This window comes from Oryctolagus cuniculus, chromosome 5, assembly GCF_964237555.1.
Source record: "Oryctolagus cuniculus chromosome 5, mOryCun1.1, whole genome shotgun sequence".
Classification (NCBI taxonomy): domain Eukaryota; kingdom Metazoa; phylum Chordata; class Mammalia; order Lagomorpha; family Leporidae; genus Oryctolagus; species Oryctolagus cuniculus.
The window spans coordinates 132,787,824-132,812,914 of NC_091436.1; the positions used below are offsets into that span (position 1 = coordinate 132,787,824).

Sequence of the window (25,091 nt, forward strand, 5' to 3'; positions counted from 1 at the left end):
CAGCCAGAGCCCGCCCCTCCACCTGCTGGTCCACTGCCCCTCGGGAGCAGCCTGCCTCTTGGTTACCAGAATCCTGGCCGGGCGATAATGATCCTGTGACGGGGGTGGGGGCTGGGGGCAGTGCCAGCCCCGGCGGTTTCTGCGGGCGGGGCCCAGGCGTGGGGTTTGCAGCAGGCGGCAGGTGAGCCAGTTCCCCGATCCCAGCCAGGATGAAAGCTGCTCTCGTGGCCTCCGGCTGCCCGGTTGCAGCTGATTTTAACTGTTTGGGTCATTTCTGTGCCTTCTGAGAAAGCTTCATCTTCCCAGCACCTAAATCTGTCACCACATTTTATGAAAATTGACTCAAGATATAATTTTAGCCCAGAAAATCGAGCGCTATTTGCATCAGGGCCTGCCGGGGCTTTTGCACATCCTGGGAAAGGCGGGCTGGCCAGGCAGGAAGAGCCCCCGAGACACATTTGCTGGACAGAGAAACGCACACCGTGGGGAGACCCTCTTGGTTCCCCATTTGAAAGTCAGGGCTGGTGAACCGTGCCCCCCCCCGCCCCTCCCTCGCCAGCAGAGGGTCCCTTGGAAGGAGGGCATGGGAACCCTTCTTGTGGGGTGCCTGGTTGATGGCTCTGCGGCACACGTGGCCCCAGCCCCCACGCCCCCACATCCCCACGGCCCTGCTCGCTCAGCCTGTTTCTGGGCAACCTCAGCCTGTTTTAACATTTTACCGCCCACCGGGAACAACGGTTCATCTCTAAACGTTTAGAATGCTCTTCCCAGGAGTACAGGATCTGAGATGCACCTGCACGTGATCTTGACCCAGCGAGCGTCTTAGTCTGCTCAGGCTGCTTTAATCGGAGTGTCTGATAAACAACAGAAATGTGTTTTCTCCAGATCTGGAACCTGGGAAGCCCAGGATCCGGGCACCAGCAGCTTTGGTGCCTGGTGAGGGCCTTGCCCCTCGCACTGCACCTGCGCATGATGGGAGGGGTGAACCATCCGCCCTGGGCCTCTTTGTAAGGGCCTCGTCCTTGTGACCTCGTTACTTCCCAGAGGCCTGGAGCAGATACCCTGACCCGGGCATGAGGGTCTTAGCATGAGTTTTGGAGGACACAGCACTCTGGTGGTAGCAGATAGCTACTGTGGGCACAGGGGGAGCGCTGGGGAGGCAGAGGGACCGGACACTGTGCACAATCACAGGAGCTGGCTTTCAGTCCAGGAGGTGACGACAGGATACGCTGATCACAACACCACTCATATAACGTTCGTGTGCAAGGTACTGTTCTGAGCGCTTGTAGTGTGCTAGCTCATTTCATCCTCACAACAACCCTATCAAGGAGGTATTTATTTACTTATTTAGAATCAGAGAGACAATCAGAGCTCCCCCATCTCCTGGTTCATTGCCTGGATGCCCCGTAGTGGCCAACGCGGGGCTAAGTTAGGCAGAAGCCAGGAGTCAGGAACTCAATCCAGGTTTCCCACGTGGATGGCAGAAACCCAGTTGGACGCACGGTGACTGCTGCCCCGCGGGGTCTGTATTAGTGGGAAGCTGGAGTCAGGAGCCAGGGACAGGTATGGAGTCCCAGTCTCCAGTACATGGGAGTCTTAACTGGTGTCTTCGCTGCCGCACCAACACCTGCGCCACGAGGCTCTTTATGTGACTGTTCCGGACCCTGAGCAGCCTGGCTCTTCCGCTGGAGCACCTGCCTTCCAAGGTGTGTGCTGCGCCGCATCCACTTCTCCAGCCCGCAGCGTCCTGGGCCGGCGCCCTCGCAGTCTGTGCGCGCCAGCTGCCTGTGAGGGTCAGACCTCCAGCAGCACCGTCTGGTGTCCCACTGAGCTTTGGGGCAGGTGTGCTTTCTTTCTATTGTGTGTGAAGACTCCCGCGTCTTTCACCTGAGATCCTGTCCAAACAGGATTTCTCCAGCTCAGACTGGGCCATGTGCGACTGCACGTGTGACGTAAGTGATCCCCACTGCGTGTCATCCGTTGGATTCGTTCCGTTGTTCCGGTTTGTGAAGGTCACGGTCATTTCCGGCTGAGCTTTCTGCATCTTGATTCTGCCTCCTGGTGCTGCCGCTGCCGCCGTCGTCCTCTGGGCAGGTGATGAGGAGTGAGTGGTTAATGGGCTGGGGTGCTGTGGTCCCCATTACACTGACCTGTGGGAGCCTGTTCAGCCTCCTGGGTTCTCCATCACTTGGTCATAATCCATTTCACGCTCATACGAGCTCCCCATCTGCTCGCTAAGGACATCACGAATAATGCTCAAATGCTTTGTCAGATGGCGCCCTGGCCTCGGATGTCCTCACCCAGCTCTGATGCTTACCGTCTCTGTGGCCTGGTGAGGGATTTCTCTCCTGCAATCTCAGCTTACTCATCTGTAACCTGGGGCTGAGAGACCTTGGGAGGACTGACTAAAGGATCACTGGGAAAACGCCTGGTCATTGCCCAGCTCGGGCACCTGGGCACTCCGTCCATGTGGGAATGGCCCCCCTTGCAGACCCTGGGAACTCAACCAACCCCAGAAACACTGCAGCCGAGTCCTGAGCAGTGCAATGCGTGAGCCTTAGGGGAGGATGTCCCAGGCAGAGGGAGTAGCAAGTGCAAAGGCCCTGAGGTGGGAACAAGCTCCCTTCAATGTAACAGACAAGAAGGCCAATGGAGTTTGAGTTGTGTGGGTGATGAAGATGTGGAAGTCAGCAGAGCCAGATCCCGTGGGGCTTCGTAGGCCTTGTAAGGAGTTGAGATCCTGCCCTAAGAGTGCTGGGAAGTGACTCGAAGGTTCTGAGCAGGGGAGAGATCGGGAACCTGCGGGAGGGCAGCACGGCCACGGGATGCAGGGGGGACTGCAGGGGGAGGGGCAGAAGCAGGCAGACAGTTGCCATCCTGAGGAGGTCCTGGGACGCGATGGCCGTGGGCAAGGACAGTGGGTGTGCACCTTGCCCAGTGCCAGGAGATTCAGTTTGAGTTGACCCTCTGTCTGCCAGACCTGGAGCTCGTATTGGGGTCCCCGATGACCCACCCGAGACTTTGCCCTGTTATGTTGAGTCGACCTCTATAGAAGGATGGAAAGAAACAGCCACATAAAGCAGGAGACAGACTTCTTTCAGAAGTCTTCTCCGTGGCGGGCTGGGGCTTGGCGTTATTAACTCACTTGGAAGGTAGAACAACACACACATACACACCGATCTTCACTCCACAAATACCTCCAATAGCCAGGGCTGGGCCAGGCCAAAGCCCGGATCCAGGAACTCCATCAGGGTCTCCCACATGGGTGCAGGGGCCCAGGCACTTGAGCCGTCATTCGCTGCCTACCTAGGCGCATGAGCCGGGAGCTGGATCGGAAGCAGAGCAGCCGGGACTGGAAGCGGCGCTCCAATATGGGATGAGGGTATTTCAGGCGGCGGCCCATCCTGAGTGGCACAGCGCCCACTCCAGGCCATCTCTTTTCTTTTTAATAATTTTTAAAAGATTTATTTATTTATTTGAAATGCAGAGCTACAGAGAGGTAGAGAGAGGTAGAGAGAGAGAGAGAGAGAGAGAGATGTCTTCCATCCACTGGTTCACTCCCCAGATGGCTGCAACGCCCTGAGCTGTGCCGATCTGAAGCCAGGAGCCAGGAACCAGGAGCTGCTTCTGGGTCTCCCACGCGAATGCAGGGGCCCAAAGATTTGGACCACCCTCTACTGCTTTCTCAGACCATAGCAGAGAGCTGGTTGGGAGTGGAGCAGCAGGGACTCAGACCGGCACCCATATGGGATGCTGGCACTGCAGGCGGCAGCTTTACCCACTTTGTCACAGTGACGGCCCCCCAGACCCCTCCCCTTTCTGGAGGGAGGCGTCTCCCTCTGCAGAGTCCATCCTGAGCCTTGGGTCCTTTGGGGAAGCCGCTAGTGGTCTTCGCTCCCATCACCCATCTGAGTTTTCGGCACCCTCGCTCTCCCTCCTCGGGAGTAGGCATTCAGCACTAAAGCTTTACTTTGGGGACCACACAGGTCTGTGAGCACCCACTCACAGTCTTAAAGTGAAGAATTTAATTTTAAAATTTATTTATTTATCTTATAATTATTTGGGGCAGGGGAGAGAGAGTTACAGAGAAATCGTCCATCTGCCGGTTCTCTCCCCAAATGCCCTGGACAGCCAGGGCAGTCCAGGCTGAAACCAGGAGCCTGGAACTCCATCTGGGTCTCCCACATGGGTGGCAGGGGCCCAACCACTTGAGCCATCCACCTGCTGCCTCCCACGGTGCGCATTAGCAGGGAGCTGGAATCAAGAATGGAGCCGGGACCCACACCCAGGCCCCCCTCCCCTATGGGATGCAGTGTCTTAACCACTGCTCCCTGATGGTCAGGGTGGGCTTTGCTAGCCACAGATCTTCATGGTGGTATCCCAGGGGCGGTCTGGGATTCTGCACGGCCCCCTCCCCTCCCCCTCCAGCCAGGAGGTGTTCCTTATTTCTGCATGGTACATCAGACATGAGCCTCGGGTGTCCTGTGAAGAGAGGCGTCTGCCTTGTAGCGGGGCCGAGGCTCTAAGGCAGACCCCGGTGGCTGAGCAAGGTTTGCTGTTCGGGGTCGGCGTCCAGGCGGCCGTGCAGCTGTGGCTGAGATGCTGGGAGTGTGGGCTCTGTAGCCAAGCCCTGACACGGGCCTGCAGTTGTTGGCCTCCTGCCCGGCAGGGCGGTTTGGGGCAAGTGCTTAGGCTCAGGGACCTGCTGGGAGGATTCAATGAGTTAATTCACGGAAAATCTCCTAATGGCTCTTTTTATGAGAAGCCCAAAGCGAGAAGCCTGGAATGGAGGAAGGAACCACTGTTCTTTCAGACATCCTAATGGCATTTGGTGGGAGCAGTAGACACCTTGGGGTGACCTGGGGGATGTGTCCCTGGGGCGCCTCCCTCAACAGCCTTTGAGGTGGGGCTTACTCAGGCCCCGCCCTTCCTCTGCAGCTGAACCCTGGGTTTGGGGGGTGGTGGGGATGGGGCCGGGGCAGGGTGCAGAGAGCTTTGCCCACAGCTTGGCAGTCAGGCTCCCTGGTGAAAGGGCCATTCCCCCAGGAGCCCGGACTATTTAACAGATTATCTGGCACAATGGCTAATTAGGAACCAGGCTGTTTGGCAGGGAAGTCTTTCATTAGGAGCTTGGTAAAATTTCACAGGCGGCTGCTGGCCTCTGCGGCTAGAGAGGGATCCTGCTGTGGCCAGGCCCCCGAGGGCCCAGTGGCTTCCGTGTCCACACCCCAGCCATTCCGCACCCAGGGGCCTTTCCAAAGCAGGGGGCAGCAGGCCCAAGAAACCCAGCGCAGCCGCCAGGGCTCCACCTGCTGGACCTCGGGCATGCCACTTCTCGCCCCTGCGCCTGGTTTGCCTCACTGTGTTGTCAGGGGCGGGGTCAGTTCTGGTACCTTCCAGGGGGACAATGAGAGTGGGCAGGGGACCTCCTGATGCAGCTGTCAGGAGAGGGGCCCCAGGGAGGAGCTGCCCACACCAAATGGCGCCAATGTGGGCCTGGCAGGGAGCTCTGGGGCTGGGGTGTCTCTGGAGCTCCCTGCAGCTGTAGTTGTCAGATGGCAAGGGCTGCCCAAGTGCGCAGGCTCAGGGAGGGCCAGCCGTGCGTTGCCCGGCCAGGGGGCTGCAGTGCCGGCCGCGGGGTGCTCCTGGGAGAGCCCCTCTGGCCGCTTGTACAGCTAGATCCCCAGGGGGCTGGAGCACGCTCAGGGGTGTGCAGAAATGATTTGAAGATGAGCAGTCCCGATACACAGTGCAAGGCAGGGGAGGAGGACCTGATGGAAGACAGACACCTGAGCCAGAGGGGGCGTCGCCAGACTTCTGGGAGAAGTTGAGGGGGGGCGCTCTCTGGGGCCTGAGTAGCCGGGTGACCTGGCCCTGCCTGCCTCTGTATTCTCACTGCTTCATCAAGCAGCTCCAAAGCCAGGGGGTCCAGGGCCTTGGGGGCGGGGCAGGGGGGCGGCAGAGGCCTAGGTCAGGGCCACGTCGCCTGTGGCACCTGACCTGTGCAACCACCCAGACGTGGAAGAAGAGCAGGGAGAAGAGACGGAGGAACTGGAAGCGTTGAGAGCTTGGGCCGGGGGTCGGAGACCCACAGGAAGGGAGGCTGGCTTGACAGATATCCCAGTTTCCTCCACTCTCGCTGATGGGCAGCTACCTGGGTTCAGATCCTGTGCGTCGCACTAGCTGTGTGATCTTGGACAAGTCTCTCAGCCTCTCTGAGCTTTCTCTTGGGTCACTTGTTTATAAAATGGGGATAATAATAGCACTACGTGAATTGATGTGTGGCGGGCAGTGTCTGGTGCGATCATGATCAGTCCGGAAGCCCGGCTCTGCAGCACACGCTGGGAGGTGCTTCCTGCCTGCTCCCTTTGCCCCATGTCGGTGATGTGGGCGTGCCCCCCTGAGACTTTAGGCAGTCCATCCCCTGGATCACAAGCCACAGGGCCCTGGCTGGGAGTGGGCCTGGGCTCATGGCCTGGCTCTGGTGCCCGTGCCCCCCGGGCCGTGGGCATTTGTGGGGATCTGACCCAGGTGGTGGGAGATGTCCCCCAGACACTGTTGCTGCCCGGCAGGTGGGCTGCGAGGAGGAGGAAGGGGCCCACGTCACAGAAATCTGGAAGCCACAGAGAGCGCCTCTTCCCCAGGCTGCCTGGCCCGGCGCCTCAGTCGGCCTATGCTTGCATTGGCGGCACTGGGTGGCCAGCCCGCCCCCGCCCTCACCCAGCGGCCTCCTTGCCTCGAGGTCCAGGCTTCTAGCTGCGGCCCAGGGCACTGGGGATGTGCAGGGAGGACAGGGCTGGGTCTCCGTGGAGCCGCTGCTTTGTAGAAGCACAGAGATGGCTCCCCCCTCAGCCTCACCCTGGGTACGGAAGATGGATGGAGAGAAACAGTCAAAGAAGGGGCTTTCAGGGGTCGCAAGCACCAGGAGGCCCTGCAGATGGAGGACAGAGACCACCCTGGCGTGGAAGATGAGCAGGGACCGGGAATAACCGGACTGTGGAATCATTAACACATTTTATGTCCCAGGCTCTCTTCTAAGTACAGTCAGCAGCCCCCGTGTCCATGGGTTCTGCCTCTGCAAATTCCACCATCCAGAGCTGGAAAAGATTTGGGAAAAAAAAAAGATTGCATCTGCATTGAACCTGCTGACATTTCCCCTTCTCGTTATTCCCTAAACAATACAGTATTATTGCAACTATTTACATAGCACGCACAGTGTATTAAGTGCCATAAGTCATCCGGAGATGGTTGGAAGTGACCAGAGGACGGGTGTGGGTTATGTACGGATAACGACGCCACTGAAAATATTCATTGATTTAATGTGTTTGAGAGGCAGAGACAGATGGACATACAGATGGCTCCCATCGCTGGTTCATTCCCCAAACGCCTGTCACATCCAGGACTGGGCCAGGCTGGAGCCAGAGCCAGGAAACCCCATCCCGGTCTCCCACGTGGGTGGCAGAGACTCAAGCACTTGAGCCGTCACCTGCTGCCTCCCAGGGTGCGCGTTAGCCAGAACTGGGAGCAGAACCAGGGCTCAAAGGCACTCCCCATGGGGTGCAGGGGGTGCAGGCGTCTCAAGCGGGATTTTATTTTTTAAAGATTTATTTATTTGAATATCAGAGTTGCACAGAGAGAGAGGGAGAAGCAGAGAGAGAAAAAAGTCTTCCATCCTCTAGTTCACTCCCCAAATGGCCGCAACGGCCAGAGCTGTGCCGATCTGAAGCCAGGAACCAGCAGCCTCTTCCAGGCCTCCCACGTGGGTGCAGGGGCCCAAGGACTTGGGCCATCTTCTACTGCTTTCCCAGGCCATAGCAGAGAGCCGGATCAGAAGTGGAGGAGCTGGGACTCAAACTGGCACCCATACGGGATGCTGGCACTGCAGGCGGCGGCTTTACCCGCTACGCCACAGCACTGGCCCCTCAAGTGGGATCTTAAGCTCCAGGCCAGATGCCCATGCCTGCTGTGCCATTTTACATCAGGGACTTGAGTGACTGCAGATTTGGGTATCTGCAGGGAATCGTGGCCCCCCCAGGCACACCATTTATACATTTTGTGTAAATCCAGTCCTCACATCCTCCAACAACCCTCTGAGGTGTGGCTCCATGGTCATTCCCACTTATGAGAGGGAACTGGGACGCGGTGGGAGTCGCAGGGTGAGAGGCCCGCAGGCTCGGCCCCAGACTCTGCTCTGGTAACCGCTTTGCTCCGCTGGTTTCCGCGGGAAACCCTGTGATCAGCCTTCAAAGCTGGAGCCGGCGGCTTTTAGAGCTTTCTGGAAACACGCTGCTCTCTGAGGGACTGCTGGAAGCCGTGGCTCCCTCCCCCAGAAAATGCAGACGCGTCCAGAGACGTTTGCGCCCCATCGCTGGGTGGCACAAAGCCACTGAAAGCGCAGGTTAGGAGCTGCAAACCCTGACCCGAATTTAGCAGTGGGCCTCCCCTACCTGGCCCTCCCCTGGACACGGAAGTGGAGGAGGCTGGGGGGGGGGGTTGGGGTGAGACATCAGCGCTGAGACCTGCCCCCCCCCAGGGCTGTCCCTGCAGGAATGGGAGTCCCGCACTTTCCTGGGGACCTGAGTGTTGCGCAGGGGCCCTGAGCAGAACGGGGTGGGGGCAGGGACTCTTCCAGGCTTCTGTTCAGTTGGAAATTGCGCGTGTGAATGCGTCTGTGAGAAACGGCTTCCGGCAGGGTCCCCGGGAGAGAGCCTTCTGCTCGGGTGGTGGGGCTGGAGAGATGGAGTGAGGAGATGTCTGCCCACGTTCCGGGAGAAGGTTGAGGAGACCCACGGGGGCCGGTGCAGCACCAGGGACCGGTATCCACGCTGTGGTGGGCAGGCGCAGGCGCCAGGCAGGGCTGCAGCGTGGAGGGAGCGGCCCTTTCGGAACCGTGGTGCCCAAGCTGGCCCCAGCTTCCCTCTCCTCCCATCGCCCATCTGTCCAACACAACTGGGAGCCACCAGCACAGGCACCAGGAAATGCTGTTGGAAGGGACACATCACCCGGTGTGGAGAGGGGTGCAGATCGGCACTGGGCAGGTGGGGGCTCAGACCCCCTGCAGTCCCCGTGGCGCTCCCCCTGGGTCGGGAGGCCCCTGTCTTCACTGAGATGAGCCCTCCCCTGACCTCCTAGCTGGATGCGGGGCAGCAGGGTCCTGCTCGCCTGATCCCACTTCCCAGCGCCAGCCCTGCTGGGGTCCTGCAGCCCACCTGCCACGCAGCCCAGTTTTTGTCTGTTGCGGAGCCTCTGGGAGCTGCTTAATTCCCTCGCCAGCGGCGTCTCCAGCCTGCCACCCCTCTGAGGGTCTTGTTGCAGCTGACGATATTTGTGATTAATGCTACTTAATTGATATTCAGGGGGCTTAGTCACAGAGGTCTCGGGAGCCCTGGGGAGCATCTTCTGTGCTCTGTCACTAGCGGTTTCCACTGGGCTGCTTTGCCAGGGGCAAGAAGCAGCCTCGCAAGGGGTGACCATCTGGCGTCCTAGGCTCCCTCCTCCTCTGTGCCCGTCCCAGCCTCTGGGGCCAGGGAGGCCCCCATCACCTCCCTGATCGCCCACCTTCTCCGATACTCCTCGGGACTCCCCTGGCGCAGATCTCTGGGCTCCCTGGGTTTTTGTTCATCGCAGCCTGAGCAAGGTGCAGCCCGCACCCACAGCCCCAACCCCCAGAGCGTGGGCAGAGGGGTGCAGCTCGGACAGGAAGCGAGGGCAGCCCCTCCAGGGAGCTGGCTGGGCTCCGGGCTGTGGGTGGTGAGGGGTTAACGCCCCCTTGCCTCTCCCTGCCCCAAGCTGAATCTCCCCTTGCGTGGTTCCCACAGCTGGGTGCTGAGCCTCATCTAGCCAAGTCCCTCGCAGCTTGAAAACTCTAATTTTGCGTGGAATGAAACACAGTGGCCAAGTTGATTATTATTATTATTATTTTTACATCAGTTCAGTTGTGTCCCTGCCGTCATTAATGGACCTGTGGCTCCCTGGATTTGAAAAATCCCAGTGTTAGCATTTCTCTCCCTTTGTTATTAGTTGGAGTAATGAAGGCCATAAAACATCTGCGGCCAGTGCCCAGTGCTGAGGGTGAGGGTTTCACGGCTGTCTGTGATGGGCCTGTGTTAATTACCTCTGCCCAGCCCCACCCAGGCCTGGGAGATCCTCGGGGGGGGCGGGGGGGGCCCTCAGAGCCCCTCGCCGCCCTGTTTCCAGGGGAACTCCATTTTCTCCTCCGGCAGAGCCGAGCCGGTCTCCAGGGAATTCCCCTCTGTGGCAGCCTTCAGTGCCATGTGAAAAGCAGCGCTGTCATCCTAATGAGTGTTTTCCTTGGAACCTGTGCTGGGAGTGGGGCAGGGGGAGCCCCGGCAGGAGAGCGCTCCGCTGCAGGCTGGGGGTGCTGGAATCCTGGTGGGGGGGCTGGAACCCTGGGGGGGCTGGAATCCTTCGGTGGGGTGGGGGGGGCTGGAATCCTGCGGTGGGGGGGGGCTGGAATCCTGCGGTGGGGGGGAGGGGGTTGGAGGGGAAGGCAGTGGAAGGCAGGACTCTCCCACCTACCTGGGGCAGTCGGCAGGCAGGAAGGCCGTTAGGAGACATTTTCCTTTTGTCTGAAGACAGGCAGCATTAAGAATCGGAGAACCAGAGAATGCAGGAACTCTTTTGCAGTAAAAGTGGTAACTTGTTTTGTTTTTAAGATTTATTTATTTGAGAGGCAGAGTTACAGAGAGAGAGGAAGAGAGAGAAAGATTTTCCATCCACTGGTTCACTCCCCAGATGACTGCAATGGCCAGAGCTGGGCCGATCCGAAACCAGGAGCTTCTTCCCGGTCTCCCACATGGATACAAGGGCTCAAGCACTTGGGCCATCTTCTGCTACTTTTCTCAGGCCACAGCAGAGAGCTGGATTTGGAAGTGGAACAGCCGAGACTTGAACCGGCGCCCATATGGGATGCTGGCGCCACAGGTTGAGGCTTAGCCCACTGTGCCACAGCACCAGCCCCAAGAGTGATATCTTGTTAAGACTGCTATTGAGTTACTGAGTCTTATTCATCTAGCGGTTCCCCCCACTGCCTTGCTCGCAGCAGCCCTTCTAGACATGAGCGTGAATTGAACTGCATCTGCATTTGGTTTTCATTGTACCTGATGACACCTCGCACTTAGATCAAGTCAAAATGTAACGGGCTTTGGCGTTAGACGTTCCGAGGACTAGATCCTAGCTCTGCCTGGCTGTGTGTCCTCCAGCAAGTCACTTAGCCTCTCTGATCCACCCTGAGTGCCCTCCCTTGTAAGGACTGAGGTTTTTTTTTTTTTTTTTTTTTTTTTTTTGACAGGCAGAGTGGACAGTGAGAGAGAGAGAGACAGAGAGAAAGGTCTTCCTTTGCCGTTGGTTCACCCTCCAATGGCCGCCGTGGCCGGCGCGCTGTGGCTGGCGCACCGTGCTGATCCGATGGCAGGAGCCAGGTACTTCTCCTGGTCTCCCATGGGGTACAGGGCCCAAGGACTTGGGCCATCCTCCACTGCACTCTCTGGCCACAGCAGAGAGCTGGCCTGGAAGAGGGGCAACCGGGACAGAATCTGGTGCCCCGACCGGGACTAGAACCCGGTGTGCCGGCGCCACAAGGCAGAGGATTAGCCTAGTGAGCCGCGGTGCCGGCAGGACTGAGGTTTTTGTGAGTGTTGAATGAGGTGACTTAACTCTGATCCACTCCTCTAGCGTTTAGCAGAGGCTGTGTTCTCAGTCAGCCCCTCTGTGCATTAGAACCACCGGGGGCAGCTGCGAAACGCACAGGGGCAGGCATTGGGTTAATGGTTAAGGCTCCAGTTGGGTCACCCCTGGGGGTCAATTTTAGCTCAAGGCTCCTAAATTCCAATCCTGGGAGGCAGCAGGTATCTCCTTACGGCTCAAGTAGTTGGGTCCCTGCCACCCACGTGGGAGACCTGCATGGAGTTCCCAGCCCCCGGCTTGGGCCCAGGCCAGCGTTGATGGGAACCTATGAGCAGGAGCTCTATTCGAATCTCTCCGCATCTTAAATAATAATAAAGCACAGTTGTTTAGGCTCCACGCACAGATTTGGGTTGAATTGGCCCCTCTGCATCCTATCAGATTTCCCGCCAATGCATCCCGGAAGGCAGTAAACGATGGCTCCAGTACTTGGGTACCTGCGACCCATGTGGGAAAGCTGAATGGAGCTGCCCGCTCCTGGCTTCAGCCTGGCCCAGTCCTGGCTGTTGCAAGCATCTGGGGAGTGAACCCGTGGATGGAAGATCTCTCTCTGTCTCTCCCTTTCTCTCTCTGTCACCCTGCCTTTCAAGTAGATGAAAATAAATAAACTTTAAAAGTCATTTGTTAAAGGGTATATATGTATATGTATGTGTGTGTGTAATTTTATTTTCATTTTATTTGAAAGCCACAGAGAGATAGATGCAGACACAGAGAGATCTCCCAGCTGAAGATCTCCTGGCTGAAGTTGAATCCAGAAACTCCATCCAAGTCTTTCATGTAGGTGACAGGGTGCACATTAACGGGAACTTGGATGCAAGCAGAGGAGCAGGGACTCAACCAGACACTCTGAAATGGGATGGGGGCATCCCCAATGGCGCTTAACACCGCTCCAAGGATGTGTGTGTGTGTGTGTATAAAGATTTATTTATTTATTTATTTGAAAGGCAGAGATACAGAGAGGCAGAGGCAGAGAGAGAGAGGGGTCTTCCATCAGCTGGCTCACTCCCCAGATAGCCACAATGGCTGAAGCTGTGCCAATCTGAAGCCAGGAGCCAGGAGCTTCTTCAAGGTCTCCCACGTGGGTGCAGGGGCCCAAGCATTTGGGACATCCTGTGCTGCTTTCCCAGGCACAGTAGCAGGGAGTTGGATTGGAGGTGGAGCAGCCGGGACTCAAACCGGTGCCCATATGGGATGCCAGCATTGCAGGTGGTGGCTTTAACCCACTGCGTCACTGCAGGCCTCCTCCATGAATTTTTTAAAGTTGCCTCATCCAAGGTCGAGACTTGAATACTGCACTGTGGGGCGCCGGCGTTGCAAGTGCTGTTTCACCCGCTGTCCTGTTTAGTTTTGTGGCTCGGTACCAGGCACACCGCTTGGCGTGCGCTAAGTGCTTAAAACCTGCTGATTGGAGACCGAATAGAGCGGATGCCGCCTCTGGGAAGTGTGTAGGACAGAGCGACTCTGAAAGGCTCTGATCGCATCACACAGGTAGCACGTGAGGAAGTGGCACAGGCCCTTTGATGCATTTCCTCACCCAGCTGGTCCTGTCAACGTGCCCGGGTTCCCCGCTGTGCCGCAGCTACTGGCAGCAGGGAGCAGAGTAGCAGACGTCTCGCTCTAACCCACGTTGCAACACGGCTTAGCGGGCACAGCCCCGTGCCTGGCTTGTGCCTGGAAGTCAGCAGCTACTAACCATGTGACCCTTTTTTTAAAAAATATTTATTTATTTATTTGAAAGGTAGAGTTACAGACAGGCAGAGGCAAAGAGAGGTCCTCCATCTGCTCACTGGTTCGCTCTCCAAATGGCTGCAACGGCTGGAGCTGCACCGATCCGAAGCCAGGAGCCAGGAGCTTCTTCTGGGTCTCCTATGTGGGTGCAGGGGCCCAAGGACTTGGGCCATCTTCTACTGCTTTCCCAGGCCATAGCAGGGAGCTGGATCGGAAGAGGAGCAGCTGGGACTTGAACCGGTACCCATATGGGATGCCGGCACTGCAGGCGGTGGCTTTTACCCACTATGCCACAGTGCCAGCCCCACTGTGTAACCCTTAATGAGCAGCTTAACTTCTCTGTGCATGTTTTTGCTCATCTGTAAAGTGGGGAAATCTACACAGGCATTGTGTAGTAGTGTGACCCGCTGTAGGTGCTCGGTAACCGGGAGCTGCCGTCATCCCCGGCTGTGAGCCTGGTGTGTGGGGGTCCCAAGCTTGGAAACGAGGAAGGGCTGGGTCCTGCTGCGTGAGCAGACAAGGGCAGTTGCTGCGATGCTGGAGATGTGCAGGGGGAGGAGGGGCGGGGGTCCTGGGTGCGCAGGGAGGAGTTGGGAGCTGAGGCCTCAGGAGCTAGGAATTGGCCTGTATAGACGATGCGCTTGGAGGCTGCGCCCATGGTGGAGGTGGGAGAGTGAAGAGGCCTGAGCCAGCCTGCAGCAGGAGGTGGGACTTAGCGGACGGGGCTGACTGGCATGGGGTGCCTTGATGAGGGGTGAGGGACAGAAGGCCCTTGGTGACCCCACATGGCCTTGAGCAGAAAGTTCTCTGGCTCATTTTTTTTTCTTTCTTTCTTTAAAAAAGATGTATTTATTTGAAAGGCAGTTACAGAGAGTTACAAAGAGGCAGAGAGAGAGAGAGGTCCTCCATCTACTGGTTCACTCCCCAAATGGCCGCACAGGCCAGAGCAGCACTGACCCAAAGCCAGGAGCCAGGAGCTTCTTCCAGGTCTCCCACATGGGTGCAGGGGCCTAAGGACTTGGGCCATCCTCCACTGCTTTCCCAGGCCATAGCAGAGAGCTGGATAGGAAGAGGAGCAGCCGGGATTCAAACAGGCGCCATATGGGATGCTGGCACTGCAGGCGCTGGCTTTACCTGCTACGCCACAGCCCTGGGACATTTCTAACCTGGTTCAGGGTAGCGCGGGACCACAGGCGAAGCCCTGGGTGACCCTGGTGCTGTGCTGGTGCTTTCCTGGACTGCAGAGAGCTGCAGGAAGACTGACCCTCAGGATGAATTTGTAATTTTGGCAATGACTCCTCCAGCCGAAACAAGCACGCTGGCTTACAGAGAGGGAGTCGCAATCCTCGTGAGCTGTCTCTCACCTGCCTGACTCCGCCTCGAGTCTCCGGACCCCTCCCTGCCTTCACAGGGCGTATGGAACAGAAGCTGTGTGCTTTGTTTCTCACCGTGCTGAAGACCACGTGACACCGTGACCGTGTGGGCGTGCACCGCTCGGTGGTGTTAGGCGCCCCAGCACCAGTTGAAGCAGGTTCACCCTTCCTCTTGCAACACTGAAGCTCCGCCCCTTCACACAGCACCACCTCCTTCCAGCCCTCCTCCCGCCCCCGCCCCCGCCCCCGCCCCCGGGAACCAACCTTGGTGACCTCGGCTCCCTTAGATGCTCACTGAGTGCAGTCACGCAGAATTTGTCCTTGGTGACCAGTTTGCTTCGCCTGGCCTAGAGCCCCAAGGTTTGTCCATGGTGTAGCAGTGTCATAGGATTTCTTTCCTTTAAGGCTGAATAACTCCCCACCCCCCGTAAGTACAGAGGTTTCACACTGGACCTTACTTTTTCTTCTTATTTATTTTTAAGACTTATTTATTTGTTTGAAAGTCAGAGTTACAGAGAGAGGGAGGGAGAGAGAGAGAATCGTTCATCCACTGGTTCACTCCCCAGATAGCCACAACGGCTGGGGCTTGGCCAGCCCAAAGCCAGGAACCAGGAGCTTCTTCTGGGTCTCCCACGCAGGTGCAGGGGCTGAAGCACTTGGGCCGTCTTCCACTGCTTTCCCAGGCCTTTGTCAGGGAACCGGATTGAAAGTGAAGCGGCTGGGACAGGAAGTGGCGCCCATACAGGATGGCGGTGTCCAAGTGGTGGCTTTCCCTGCTATGCCACAGTGCTGGCCACTATTCTATTTATTTCATAAATTAAGAGAGGTAAGAGAGACAGAGAGTTCTCCCATCTGCTGGTTCACTACCCAAATGCCTGCAACAATCAGGCCTGGGCCAGGCTGAAAGTAGGAGCCCGGAACCCCATCCTGGTCTCCCATATGGATAGCAGGGATGCAAGCACTTGAGCTGTCGCCTGCAGCCTCCCAGGGTGAGCATTAGCCGGAAGCTGGGATCAGAAATGGAGAAACCAGGGGGCCGGTGTTGTGGCTTAGCAGGTTAAGCAGCCTGCAACACCAGCATCCCATATGAGCACCGATTTGAGTCCCAGCTGCTCCGCCTCTGATCCAGCTCCCCGCTAATATACCTGGGGGAAAGCAGCAGAAGCTGGCCCAAGTGCTTGGACCCCTGCCACCCATGTGGGGGACCAGGAACTTCTGGCTTCAGCCTGGCCATTGCAGCCATTTGGGGAGTGAACCAGCAGGTGGAAAATCCCGCCCCCCTCAATCCCTCTGTATTTCTCTCTATGTAACTCTGCCCTTCGAATATATTAAATTAATGGAGGAGCCAGGACTCAGTCCAGGAGCTCCACTAGGGGTGTAGGCGTCCTGAGTGGCATCTTAGCTGCTGCGCCAGATGCCCACCCTGCCACACCTCTTTTCTGAGATACGCTCGTGCCAAGACATCCAGTGCACTGAGCAGATGTAAACGAGGACTGCTTGGGCGGAACGGCTGGCCTGGAACTCCGCCCGCACAGAGAGAGAACTCAGAGCCGGTGCATCGCAGTCTCGTCCAGTGGTTCTCAAACTGGGGTCCCCAAACCGGCAGCCTCCGCAGCACCTGGAGATGTTTTAAAATGCAGATTCTGAGGCTGCACCCTAAACCGCTGGCTGGGGGCGTCCGGGGGTGTGGCCTGCAGTCTGTCTTTCCAGTGACTCTGGTGCCCAGAGGTGGACAGAGACTTGCCTGCAGGCATCGGGGAGCTTAGTGGCATTCAGCTAATCAAGAGTCTGTTGCACCCCAAATTCTGGAGTATCTGCTTCCAGGGAAGCCAAGGAAGTGACGTCCCTGCCTTGTCACCTACGGCTGGGTGACAAGTTACCCCAGGACGCGGCGGCTCACGCTGCTGGGGCAGGAACCTGGGTGCGGCTCTGCTGGGTCCTCTGGCTCAGGATCTCCCCTGGGCTGCAGGGCAGGTGCCAGGCAAGGCCGCAGCCACCTCGAGGTTCAGCAGGGCAGGGTTTGCTTACCAGCTCTCTCAGAGCTGTTGGCAGGATCCAGGCTCCTGTGGGCAGCTGAGTGACAGCCAGGATGCCTCGCTGGCTGCTGGCCAGAGCCTCCCTGGATTTCTTGCTTCGCCCCGTCCCCCGAGGGCAGCCCACGACCTGGCAGCTGGCCTTCAAGTGAGCAAGCAAGGCGGAGCAGGGTCCTGAGACAGAAGTCACAGTCGTTTAGAACCCAAGCTGGCAAGCGACGTCCTGGGACTTCCTGTGCGATACTCTTCATTAGTGGAATGCCCAGGTCCCGCCCGCATTCGTGGGCAAAGCATGGCACCAGGGCACCAACTCCAGGTTGGGGGCTCCATCAGGAGGCCACCTCCCACCATCTCCATCTCTGCTTTTGTGTTTATGGTTGGGGCATCAAGTAAGTCAGAGAGGAGTGCTGGTCACAGGGTGGGCGCGAGCTCAGTGCAGGCCCAGAGAAATCAGGGAGGTTTCCTGGAGGAGGCAGCATTCACAGTTGGCAGGGAAGGGGAGGCCGATACAGGGCACAGCATTGCAAAGGCAGTGAGGCAGGAAGTGGTGGAGGCACAGGTAGGCTGGAGCTGCGATGCGCCTGGTTCCCATCCTTAGGGCCAGGTGCTTCTGCCTTGCTTAGGGGCAGCCTGGGGTCAGGAGCTCAGAGAGGCCCGGCTTCTGTAGCTGCGGGAGCCGGGCAGGAAGCAGGGGCTCCGAGCCTGGTGCTCGCCCCTGCCCCCTGGCCCGGCCCCAAGTTCCACGCCCATCTTGTCCTGCAGTTTGGCCGCACCGAAGTCATCGACAACACGCTCAACCCTGACTTTGTACGCAAGTTCGTCGTGGATTACTTCTTCGAGGAGAAGCAGAACCTCCGCTTCGATCTGTGAGTGGATGGCAGCGCCCAGTGCTTGGGGCGGGGGAGGGCTGTCTCCAGGAAGGAGGGGGAGCCAGGGCTGGCCCGGGATAAAAGTGACGGCTGCGGAAGTCTCCCCCACACTGACCAGGGCACGGTACGGCAGGTACCCCCGTTTGTCTGCGTTCACTAGGGGACAAAGTGTGAGCTCCTGGCCATGGGGAGTGTCCACTGGGGCGACTCCAGGCTCTACCTCCAGGAGCCCTCTTCTCCTGGTGGAACTGGGAGGTCCCCACTCACTCTGTCCCCTGCACGTCCTGGGCAGAGGTCCCCTCCAGTCCCGCCTCGTGCAGAGGCAACGGGGCCATAGCACCCAAGGCATCTGTGTGTTCATCAGGAAGATGGACAGAGCCCTCTCGTGATGTTCAAGGTCAGGGTGGGAGCGAGGTTGGGCAAACAGGCAGGGGAGTTGTGTTGTCGTGTATAGGGGTGTGGCATGGCTAGAAAGTTCTGTGTCCTGGAGAAACTGGACAGGGTGGGAAAAAGGGGGCTTGGCTCAGAGGGATTAAGGACAAACTACAGTGGAAGGAAAAGACTTTGGATGGAGCGGTGGGAGGAACAGAGGTTGAGGGGGGTCGGCTACCCGCTGCAGAGAAAGGGCCTGGGGACGCTTCGAGGAGAGAAGTGCAGGGGGCAGCCAGCTGGGGAGAGGGTGGCTGACCTGGGCAGGAGTCTTCGGGGCCCAGAAGGGCTGTTGGGCTGAGAAACAGACAGAGGGGCTGCAGGGGAGGGGCTGTGGGGGAGGGAGCTGTAGGGGAGGGGCTGTAGTGGAGGGGCTGCAGGGAGGGGTTTCAGGGGAGGGGCTGTAGGGGAGGGGACTGCAGGGGAGGGGCTGCAGGGGAGTGGAGAAGCCCAGGTGCAGGATCAGACTGCCTGCTCACAGCTTTGGGGAAGGTGTCAATGCCTCCCCTCCTTGGGTGACCAGGCCCAGAGACGGGCTGGGTGGACCTGGACAAGGCGAAGCAGGAAGCAAAGCTCAGAGGCAGAGCCCTGAGCTCCTGGGGCGGGCCAGCCGTGGCCAGGAAGATGGAAAACCGGGAGTGAGGAGCCATCCGGGGCAGCAGAGCCCATGTTTCTCGTCTTTCTGTTTGGAGCGAGGTTAGGCACAGAGAGGGGCACAGCTGTCAACGTCCACCCATGATGCACGTGGCTGGCCATTTATACCATGTGGCCACCGTCCACGTAGCAGATTGAGAGACAGGACGTGTCCAGCACCAGAGGCTCCCATTGTGCCCTCCAGCCGTGGCTCCGACAAAGATCCACTGAGCTGGAGCCTGTTGGCAGCGCGGGAGGGCAGAGCGCCCCCAGCTGCCCTCACTGTGTCTCTGTGTCCCTGCAGATACGACGTTGACTCCAAGAGCCCTGACTTATCCAAACACGTGAGTTCCGACGGGGACTGCCCAGTGCCGCAGGGGAGTTTGTTGCAGTGTTGTGTTTGGGGGTGGGCGTCGGGCGTGTCTGACGTCTTGGGGTCCAGGGCGGGGGGATGGGACAGCCTGGATGGCTGTGAGCTGCGAGGGTGACACTGGTCTCCCTGTCCCCTGGATATACAGGATTTCCTGGGCCAGGCCTTCTGCACCCTCGGAGAGATTGTGGGGTCCCCGGGGAGCCGCCTGGAGAAGCCCCTCACGTAAGTGTAGAAGCTTCCCCAGTGATGGACAAGCTTTTGCTCACCTTGCTGAGGGCTGGTCTGCAGGGGGAGGAGTGAGGACAGCCCCTGCCCACTAGGACTTCTAGCCCTGTGACCGTGGAGGGACGCAGGCTGAGTGCCCAGAGCCCCAGGCGCCCGGGAAGGCCTGAGACGCTGTCCAGTCCACTCCTGCTCCCAGCCTGTCGCTGAAGCGAGCGCTCGCCTGGGAGAGCAGGGCACTCACACGGTCCCGTCCTCCGCTTTTCCCCGCTTGTTTCCGGCCTCGGCCCGGTGCGCTGTTGCGTGTAGGACCCCCAGGAGCTTTTCCTCTGAGCAGGCTCCGGGGTAAGGAATCCAAAGCTTCTCACAGCAGAGTCTGAGGGTGACTTCAGGGCCCAGCCAGGGCTGGCCGGGTGCTGGGGTGACAGCACCTGTACCTGTGTCTCAGGAAGCCCCTGGGGCAGGACCCAGGCAGCAGCTGGGACAGGGCAGAGCCGGCAGGACAGGGGGATCAGGCTGGGCCAGGCACAGCCCCCCCGTGCTTCTGCCACATTCCCGCTGGACATGGTATACACAGTGTGTGTATACCCATATGTGTGTGCATACATGCACATGTGTATGTACGTGTCACACATATACACATGTGTGTGCATGCATGTATACGTGTGTGTGCACGCGTGTGTGTAGTCTGTCTCCTAGGCCCTATTCTGTGATCCCCAGTAATAGTGTGGTAACTTAGGGCTCCTAGAAAGTTCTCCTTGCCCCCCCCATAAGGTCTCATCTGGCTTCCCAGGAAGTCCTAAGAGCTGTCATTTGATCATTTATCAAGCACGGTGTGGGGGAAGCTACACTTTGGGGCGGGCACTCGGAAGCTGGTAGGAGTTGAGGGCCTGTGCAGGGAAGAGGAGATGAATCTCATGCTCACATTTGCTCTGGCCTCCCCCGTCCTGGGGCATGTCCCTGACACTTTTCATTTGCGATGGTTTCTGCAGAGGCCTGTCTGCGTGGCTTGTGGATGGCCCCCGCCTGTCCCCTGCACCCGTGGGGAGGGTGTGTGTGTGTGCCGAGCTCTCCTTAGAGGGACAGCAGTCAGACTCTGCCCAGGGCCCCACCGCACCCTCATGGCCTCGGTCCTGTCTCCTAGTACAGCCCCATTCTCAGGCCGGCGGTGAGAACTTCCGCTCAGGAATGTGGGGGACACGAACCAGCCTGGAACACGCGCCACCCGGCCGTCTGCCCATGTCGCAGCCTGGGCGCGGAGGCCCCAGCCGGTCTCCAGGTGGTGCTGAAAGCGCCCCCGCAGCCGGTCGGCGGGAGGCCTTGTTTCCCATCCAGCAGCTGCAGGGGCCTGGGAGCCCCCCTTGCTAACATTCCTGGGGGGCTGCCGCCGCCGCTCCGCGGACCCCACTCTGAGAGTAGTTGGTGTGGAAAAGCTCCCCGTCGCCTGGCCCCGGGGCAGGGCCTTTCGGTCCTGCTTCACAGATCTCCAGATCAGCCACTGGGCTCCAGGCACGCAAGTGCGGGGGCTCTGGCCTCGCCGGATGGGGCAGATGGCTGGTGACAGGGACTGTCTGCCTCTCTCTCCACAGGATAGGCGCATTCAGCCTGAATGCCAGGACGGGCAAGCCCATGCCAGCCGTGTCCAACGGGTGAGTCACCAGTCGGCTCTGGACCTGGAGCCCTCAAACACGCAGCCAGCTCTGCGGGGGGAACCCTGAGTAGTCTGGGCCCAGGGGGCAGGGAGGGTCCTGGGTGCCCCCACAGAGACCTGGGTGCCCTGGATGGAGCCCCCCACTGTGCAGTTGGCTCCTCCCTGCACCCAGCCTGCTGCTTGAGCATCTTGAGAGCCTACCCCCACCCCGCACTCCCCCAACTCCCCATGTCCCCCTCTCCATGCTATTGGGACCATGGGGGGCAGGGCGGGACTTCTCCAGGGGTCAGCAGGACCTGCACTCTCCATTCCCTTCCTCTCTCCCTGGCCTGGGCGCTCCCCCTCCACTTCCCCTCAACTCCCATGTTCACTGCTGGCCACCAGCCACTGGCCCAGCACACTGGGTCCCACTGAACGCCCCCCTCCCCTTTACCTGGGCTTGTCATCTGTGTGCTTTGGCTGCAAATGGGAACAACAAATCCTCCCCATGCCTCCCCCCTGGCTAGCAAGTCCCCACGCTGGCTTCCCACGCCTGCTACAGGTTGGGCAGCGGGCAGGCACTGCTTTGGGGGAGCTTCCTGGAGGGCCCTGTGGCAGAAGGGCATGGCTGGGTATGCGGCGCTCCCCTGGCTTCTCCGAGAGCCCCAGGCGCTGGGGTCCTGGCCGCTGGGTTGGTCTCCAGGGATGCTCGCCGCCCAGGGCGAGTGTGGCCGCCAGTCTACAGGGAGAGTGGATGAGCGGCAGTTGGCGAGGGGACAGGCGTGAGAGCGCTGCAGAGGCAGGAGAGAGAAGCCAAGGCAGGGGCGGTGAGGCCAGGCAGGCGGGAGCAGGTTGGGGCTGGAGAGGAGGCAAAGAAAGATCGGAAATAGAAGAAGGACTCAGAGGCAGGAGGGGAACAGATGGAGAGCCGGGCGGAGGGGGCCGGCATCAAGGATTCTGTCTCCCTGGTCAAACACATCCTGGCTCACTACCACGGGGAGCAGGCCAGCGGGTGGGCAGGGCTCTGGGCAGTCTCAGCTGCTAAGCTTCGGGCGCGCTGCTGGCCACTGCCTCCTGCCTGCAGCCGGGGAGGCTCGAGGTGGACCCTGCTCTGCTCCCCGGATCCGGAGAGATCTGGGCTGTCTCGGCTTCCTCCCCTGCAACCTCTGGCCCCGGGAGGAACCCCACCAGTGGTTCTCAAAGTGTGTTCCATGGACAGATGCTGGCGGCCGCCGGCTGCCTTAGGGCAGGGCTGGCCTTGCACTGTGGCGATGCAGAGGTGCAGCACGGGCAGTGATGGCCCCGAGGGCCTCTCCATGTGGGCATCACGTGTGCTTGTTAATAAAGGGTGGGCTGCAGTCATGTCCACTTCATGGGCAAGGGTACTGAGGCTCAGCGAGGTGGAGGAGTGAGCCCACAGCCCTGCAGCTGCTCGTCCCCTGCTGGTGGCCCCTGGCTGCACTGGGACCCCCTCTGGCCTAGGCCCAGACATCATAGGCGTGCGGTGGGCTGGTCCCTGGGGGAGGGTGTCCAGCCTGACCAGGGAGGAGGTGGTGCAGCGCCCCTGGCTGGAGCCACTGGCTGGATGCTTGCTCTCCGGAGGGGACCAACCTCTTTGGTTGGCTGTGGTCTCACTCACGCCCAGGGAGACCCCAGCAGAGGAACTCAAGAAGGGGTGGCCAAGGCCCTTCCCCTCCTCCATGGAGCGTGCCAGCCCCTGCTCCCCCTTATGCTGCCCTCCCTGCCATGGGTGGTGAACCCCATAGGCTCCAAGCTGCGCCGCTCTGGGACTTGGGCTCAGCTGGGTGCGGGGGGCGGGGGTGGCGAGCCCACGAGGTCTTTTCCCGCAGAAGTGGTCTATGGATGGAAAGTTTGAGAACCCCTGGTCCCGAAGCCTCCGGGTGAGTCTGGACACGTCTGTGATGCTAGGAGACACTGCCTTCCCTGGAGGTGGCCCAGGGAGCAGGGCGGGGCGCGGCCCAGGCTGGGGCCTGGCCCCCAGGAAGCAGTGCCCCAGGGTCTCAGGGGGCCTCTGTCTCCTCAGGGGCTTTGCTGATGCAGGGGAGGGGCGGGAGGAGCAGATTCAGGAAGCTCAGGTGTGGGTCTGTCTTGTCTGGCTTTGCATTCTTTCGTCTTCTCTCCCAGTGGTGTCCCAGGGAAGAAATGTGGCACCATCATCCTGTCTGCCGAGGAGCTCAGCAACTGTAGGGTGAGTGGCAGGGGGAGCCCTACCGGGGGGGGTGGGCACTCTGTGACCCGGGCCCCTGTGTGTGCCTGGAGGGAGCCCGGGGCAGCCGACCATCCAATTCTGCCCTGGCGCCCCCTCCCCCTCACAGTGAGCAGACTGAGACCTGGGCAAGGTGAGGGGGTGGTAGGAACGGGCCCAGCACCCCCCCTCCCGCCCACGCCCCCTCCTACTGTCCTCCAGGCAAGGCTGCCTTGGCAGGAACGCTGGCAGCCAAGGGGCCTTTTCAGTCTTACAGGGAGCCTGGGCACTTGACATTTAGCCGTCATTTTTCACTTTTATCTCTGGGCGGGGGAGGGGGGAGGGAGGGAGAGTGCGTGTGTGTTGGGAAGCCGGCGTCTGTAACCCCAGGCAGCCCTTGGCTTTGCTGCTCTGTGTCTCGGAGAAGCAGGAGAGGCGGGCAGCGAAGGGCCGACCCCACGGCTCGTAACCGTGAGACATCACCGCGGCGTTGGTTCTTGTCTGCTGAGAGGTGGGTGTTGTGCCTAAGTTAGCATCCATCCCGGCCATCATCCTGAGAGGTAGCTCCGGGAGTGTTCCCCAGTAGGCTGAGAAGGAGCCAGGTCACCTGTTCAAGCGCAGGGAGTGGCACAGTCGCGGTTCTAATCCGGGTCAGCCCGATTCTAGAACCCGGGCTTGAACTGAGAGCCGCAGGTGGGGACGTGGCCGGGAGAGGAGGAGGCGAAGGGGTGACGTCGGGGCGGGGCGGGGGGGACACGAGCTTTTCTGAGGCGTAAGGGCAGCTCTTCTGTCAGCTCTCCATATGTGCCAGGTTAGCAATTAAAACAAAATTCCAAAAACAGGTTTGTCATTTCATTGGAACACGACAGTAATTGAAGCCACCATGGGTTAACGCAACACGGTTTTTGAAAAGTGATGGTCCTCCAGCGAGGAGAGGCCTCGGTTAACATTTCCGCGGCGCTCTCCGGCGTCTGGCGCACTCTGGCCGGCTCTGCAGTCCGTGTGGCGCCCTTGGCAATGACCTCCGCCACACTGCCTGGGCGTGAGGAGGGGACTCCGAAAGTTCATGAGGAGATGGAATTAAAAGATAAGCTTTATTCTGGTGCAAAAAAAGAAAAATATGGAAACCCACATATAGCTTTTACGTAGTACATATTTTACACGACCTTTTTAAAAAGTTTATTTTCATCTATATGAAAGGCAGAGCCACACACACACACACACACATCTCCCATCTGCTGGTTTGCTTTCCAAACGGCCACAACCGCCAGGGCTGCGCCAAGCCAAGCCATTGGGTCTCCCATGTGGGTGGCCCGGGGCCCAAGGACTGGGGTCATCATCTCCTGACTTCCAGGCCCATTAGCATGGGGCTGGATTGGAAGCGTGGAACAGCCAGGACTGGAACCGGGCACTCCTGTATGGGCGTGGGCACCCCAAGGAGCAGCTTCATCCTCTGTGCTACAACACTGGCTCCTACCTGAACTTTTTGAAGACCTTCACATTATGAAAATAGTTTTGGCCTCATGGAACAACCTCCCCCGGCCCCAGGGTTCCTGGTCCACACTTTGAGAACTGCTAGGGGTAGAGCTACAGTGGTGTTAACTAACATTGGCTGAGCAACTATTCTGGGCCACGCACAGCACGTGATGTACGTGTTGATTTATTTATCTGATGTGTTACAATATATAATGTATAATATCTGCTGTAGTGTGGTCTGCACTTAACGGATGAAGAACTTGATGCACAGAGAGGTCAAGTGACTTGTCCAAAGTCACACAGAACCCCGGCATTCTGCTTCTACGGCCAGCTGGGCCTATGTCTTTCTAAAATTTTTATTTGTGTGTGAGACAGAGAGACATGAGGTGGGGGGAGACAGAGATCTCTCATCTGCT

The 25,091-nt window shown here is 59.0% G+C and overlaps 1 protein-coding gene across 3 annotated transcripts in view; it reads left to right on the top strand.

Moving 5' to 3' along the window:
- Positions 1 to 25,091, top strand: part of CPNE5 (copine 5) — an 83,289-nt gene that overhangs the window by 16,708 nt on the left and 41,490 nt on the right. The window contains exons 1-7 of one of the 3 annotated variants that reach the window (XM_051854802.2): positions 12,388 to 12,480; positions 17,600 to 17,703; positions 19,073 to 19,112; positions 19,287 to 19,363; positions 20,953 to 21,012; positions 22,844 to 22,894; positions 23,139 to 23,202. In XM_051854802.2, coding sequence (XP_051710762.2) covers positions 12,403 to 12,480; positions 17,600 to 17,703; positions 19,073 to 19,112; positions 19,287 to 19,363; positions 20,953 to 21,012; positions 22,844 to 22,894; positions 23,139 to 23,202 — 474 coding nt within the window. In that variant the 5' untranslated portion in view covers positions 12,388 to 12,402. Of the gene's footprint in view, positions 1 to 12,387; positions 12,481 to 17,599; positions 17,704 to 19,072; positions 19,113 to 19,286; positions 19,364 to 20,952; positions 21,013 to 22,843; positions 22,895 to 23,138; positions 23,203 to 25,091 lie in introns of those variants that run through there. The other 2 variants (XM_008262846.4, XM_051854801.2) reach the window with 2 other exon arrangements.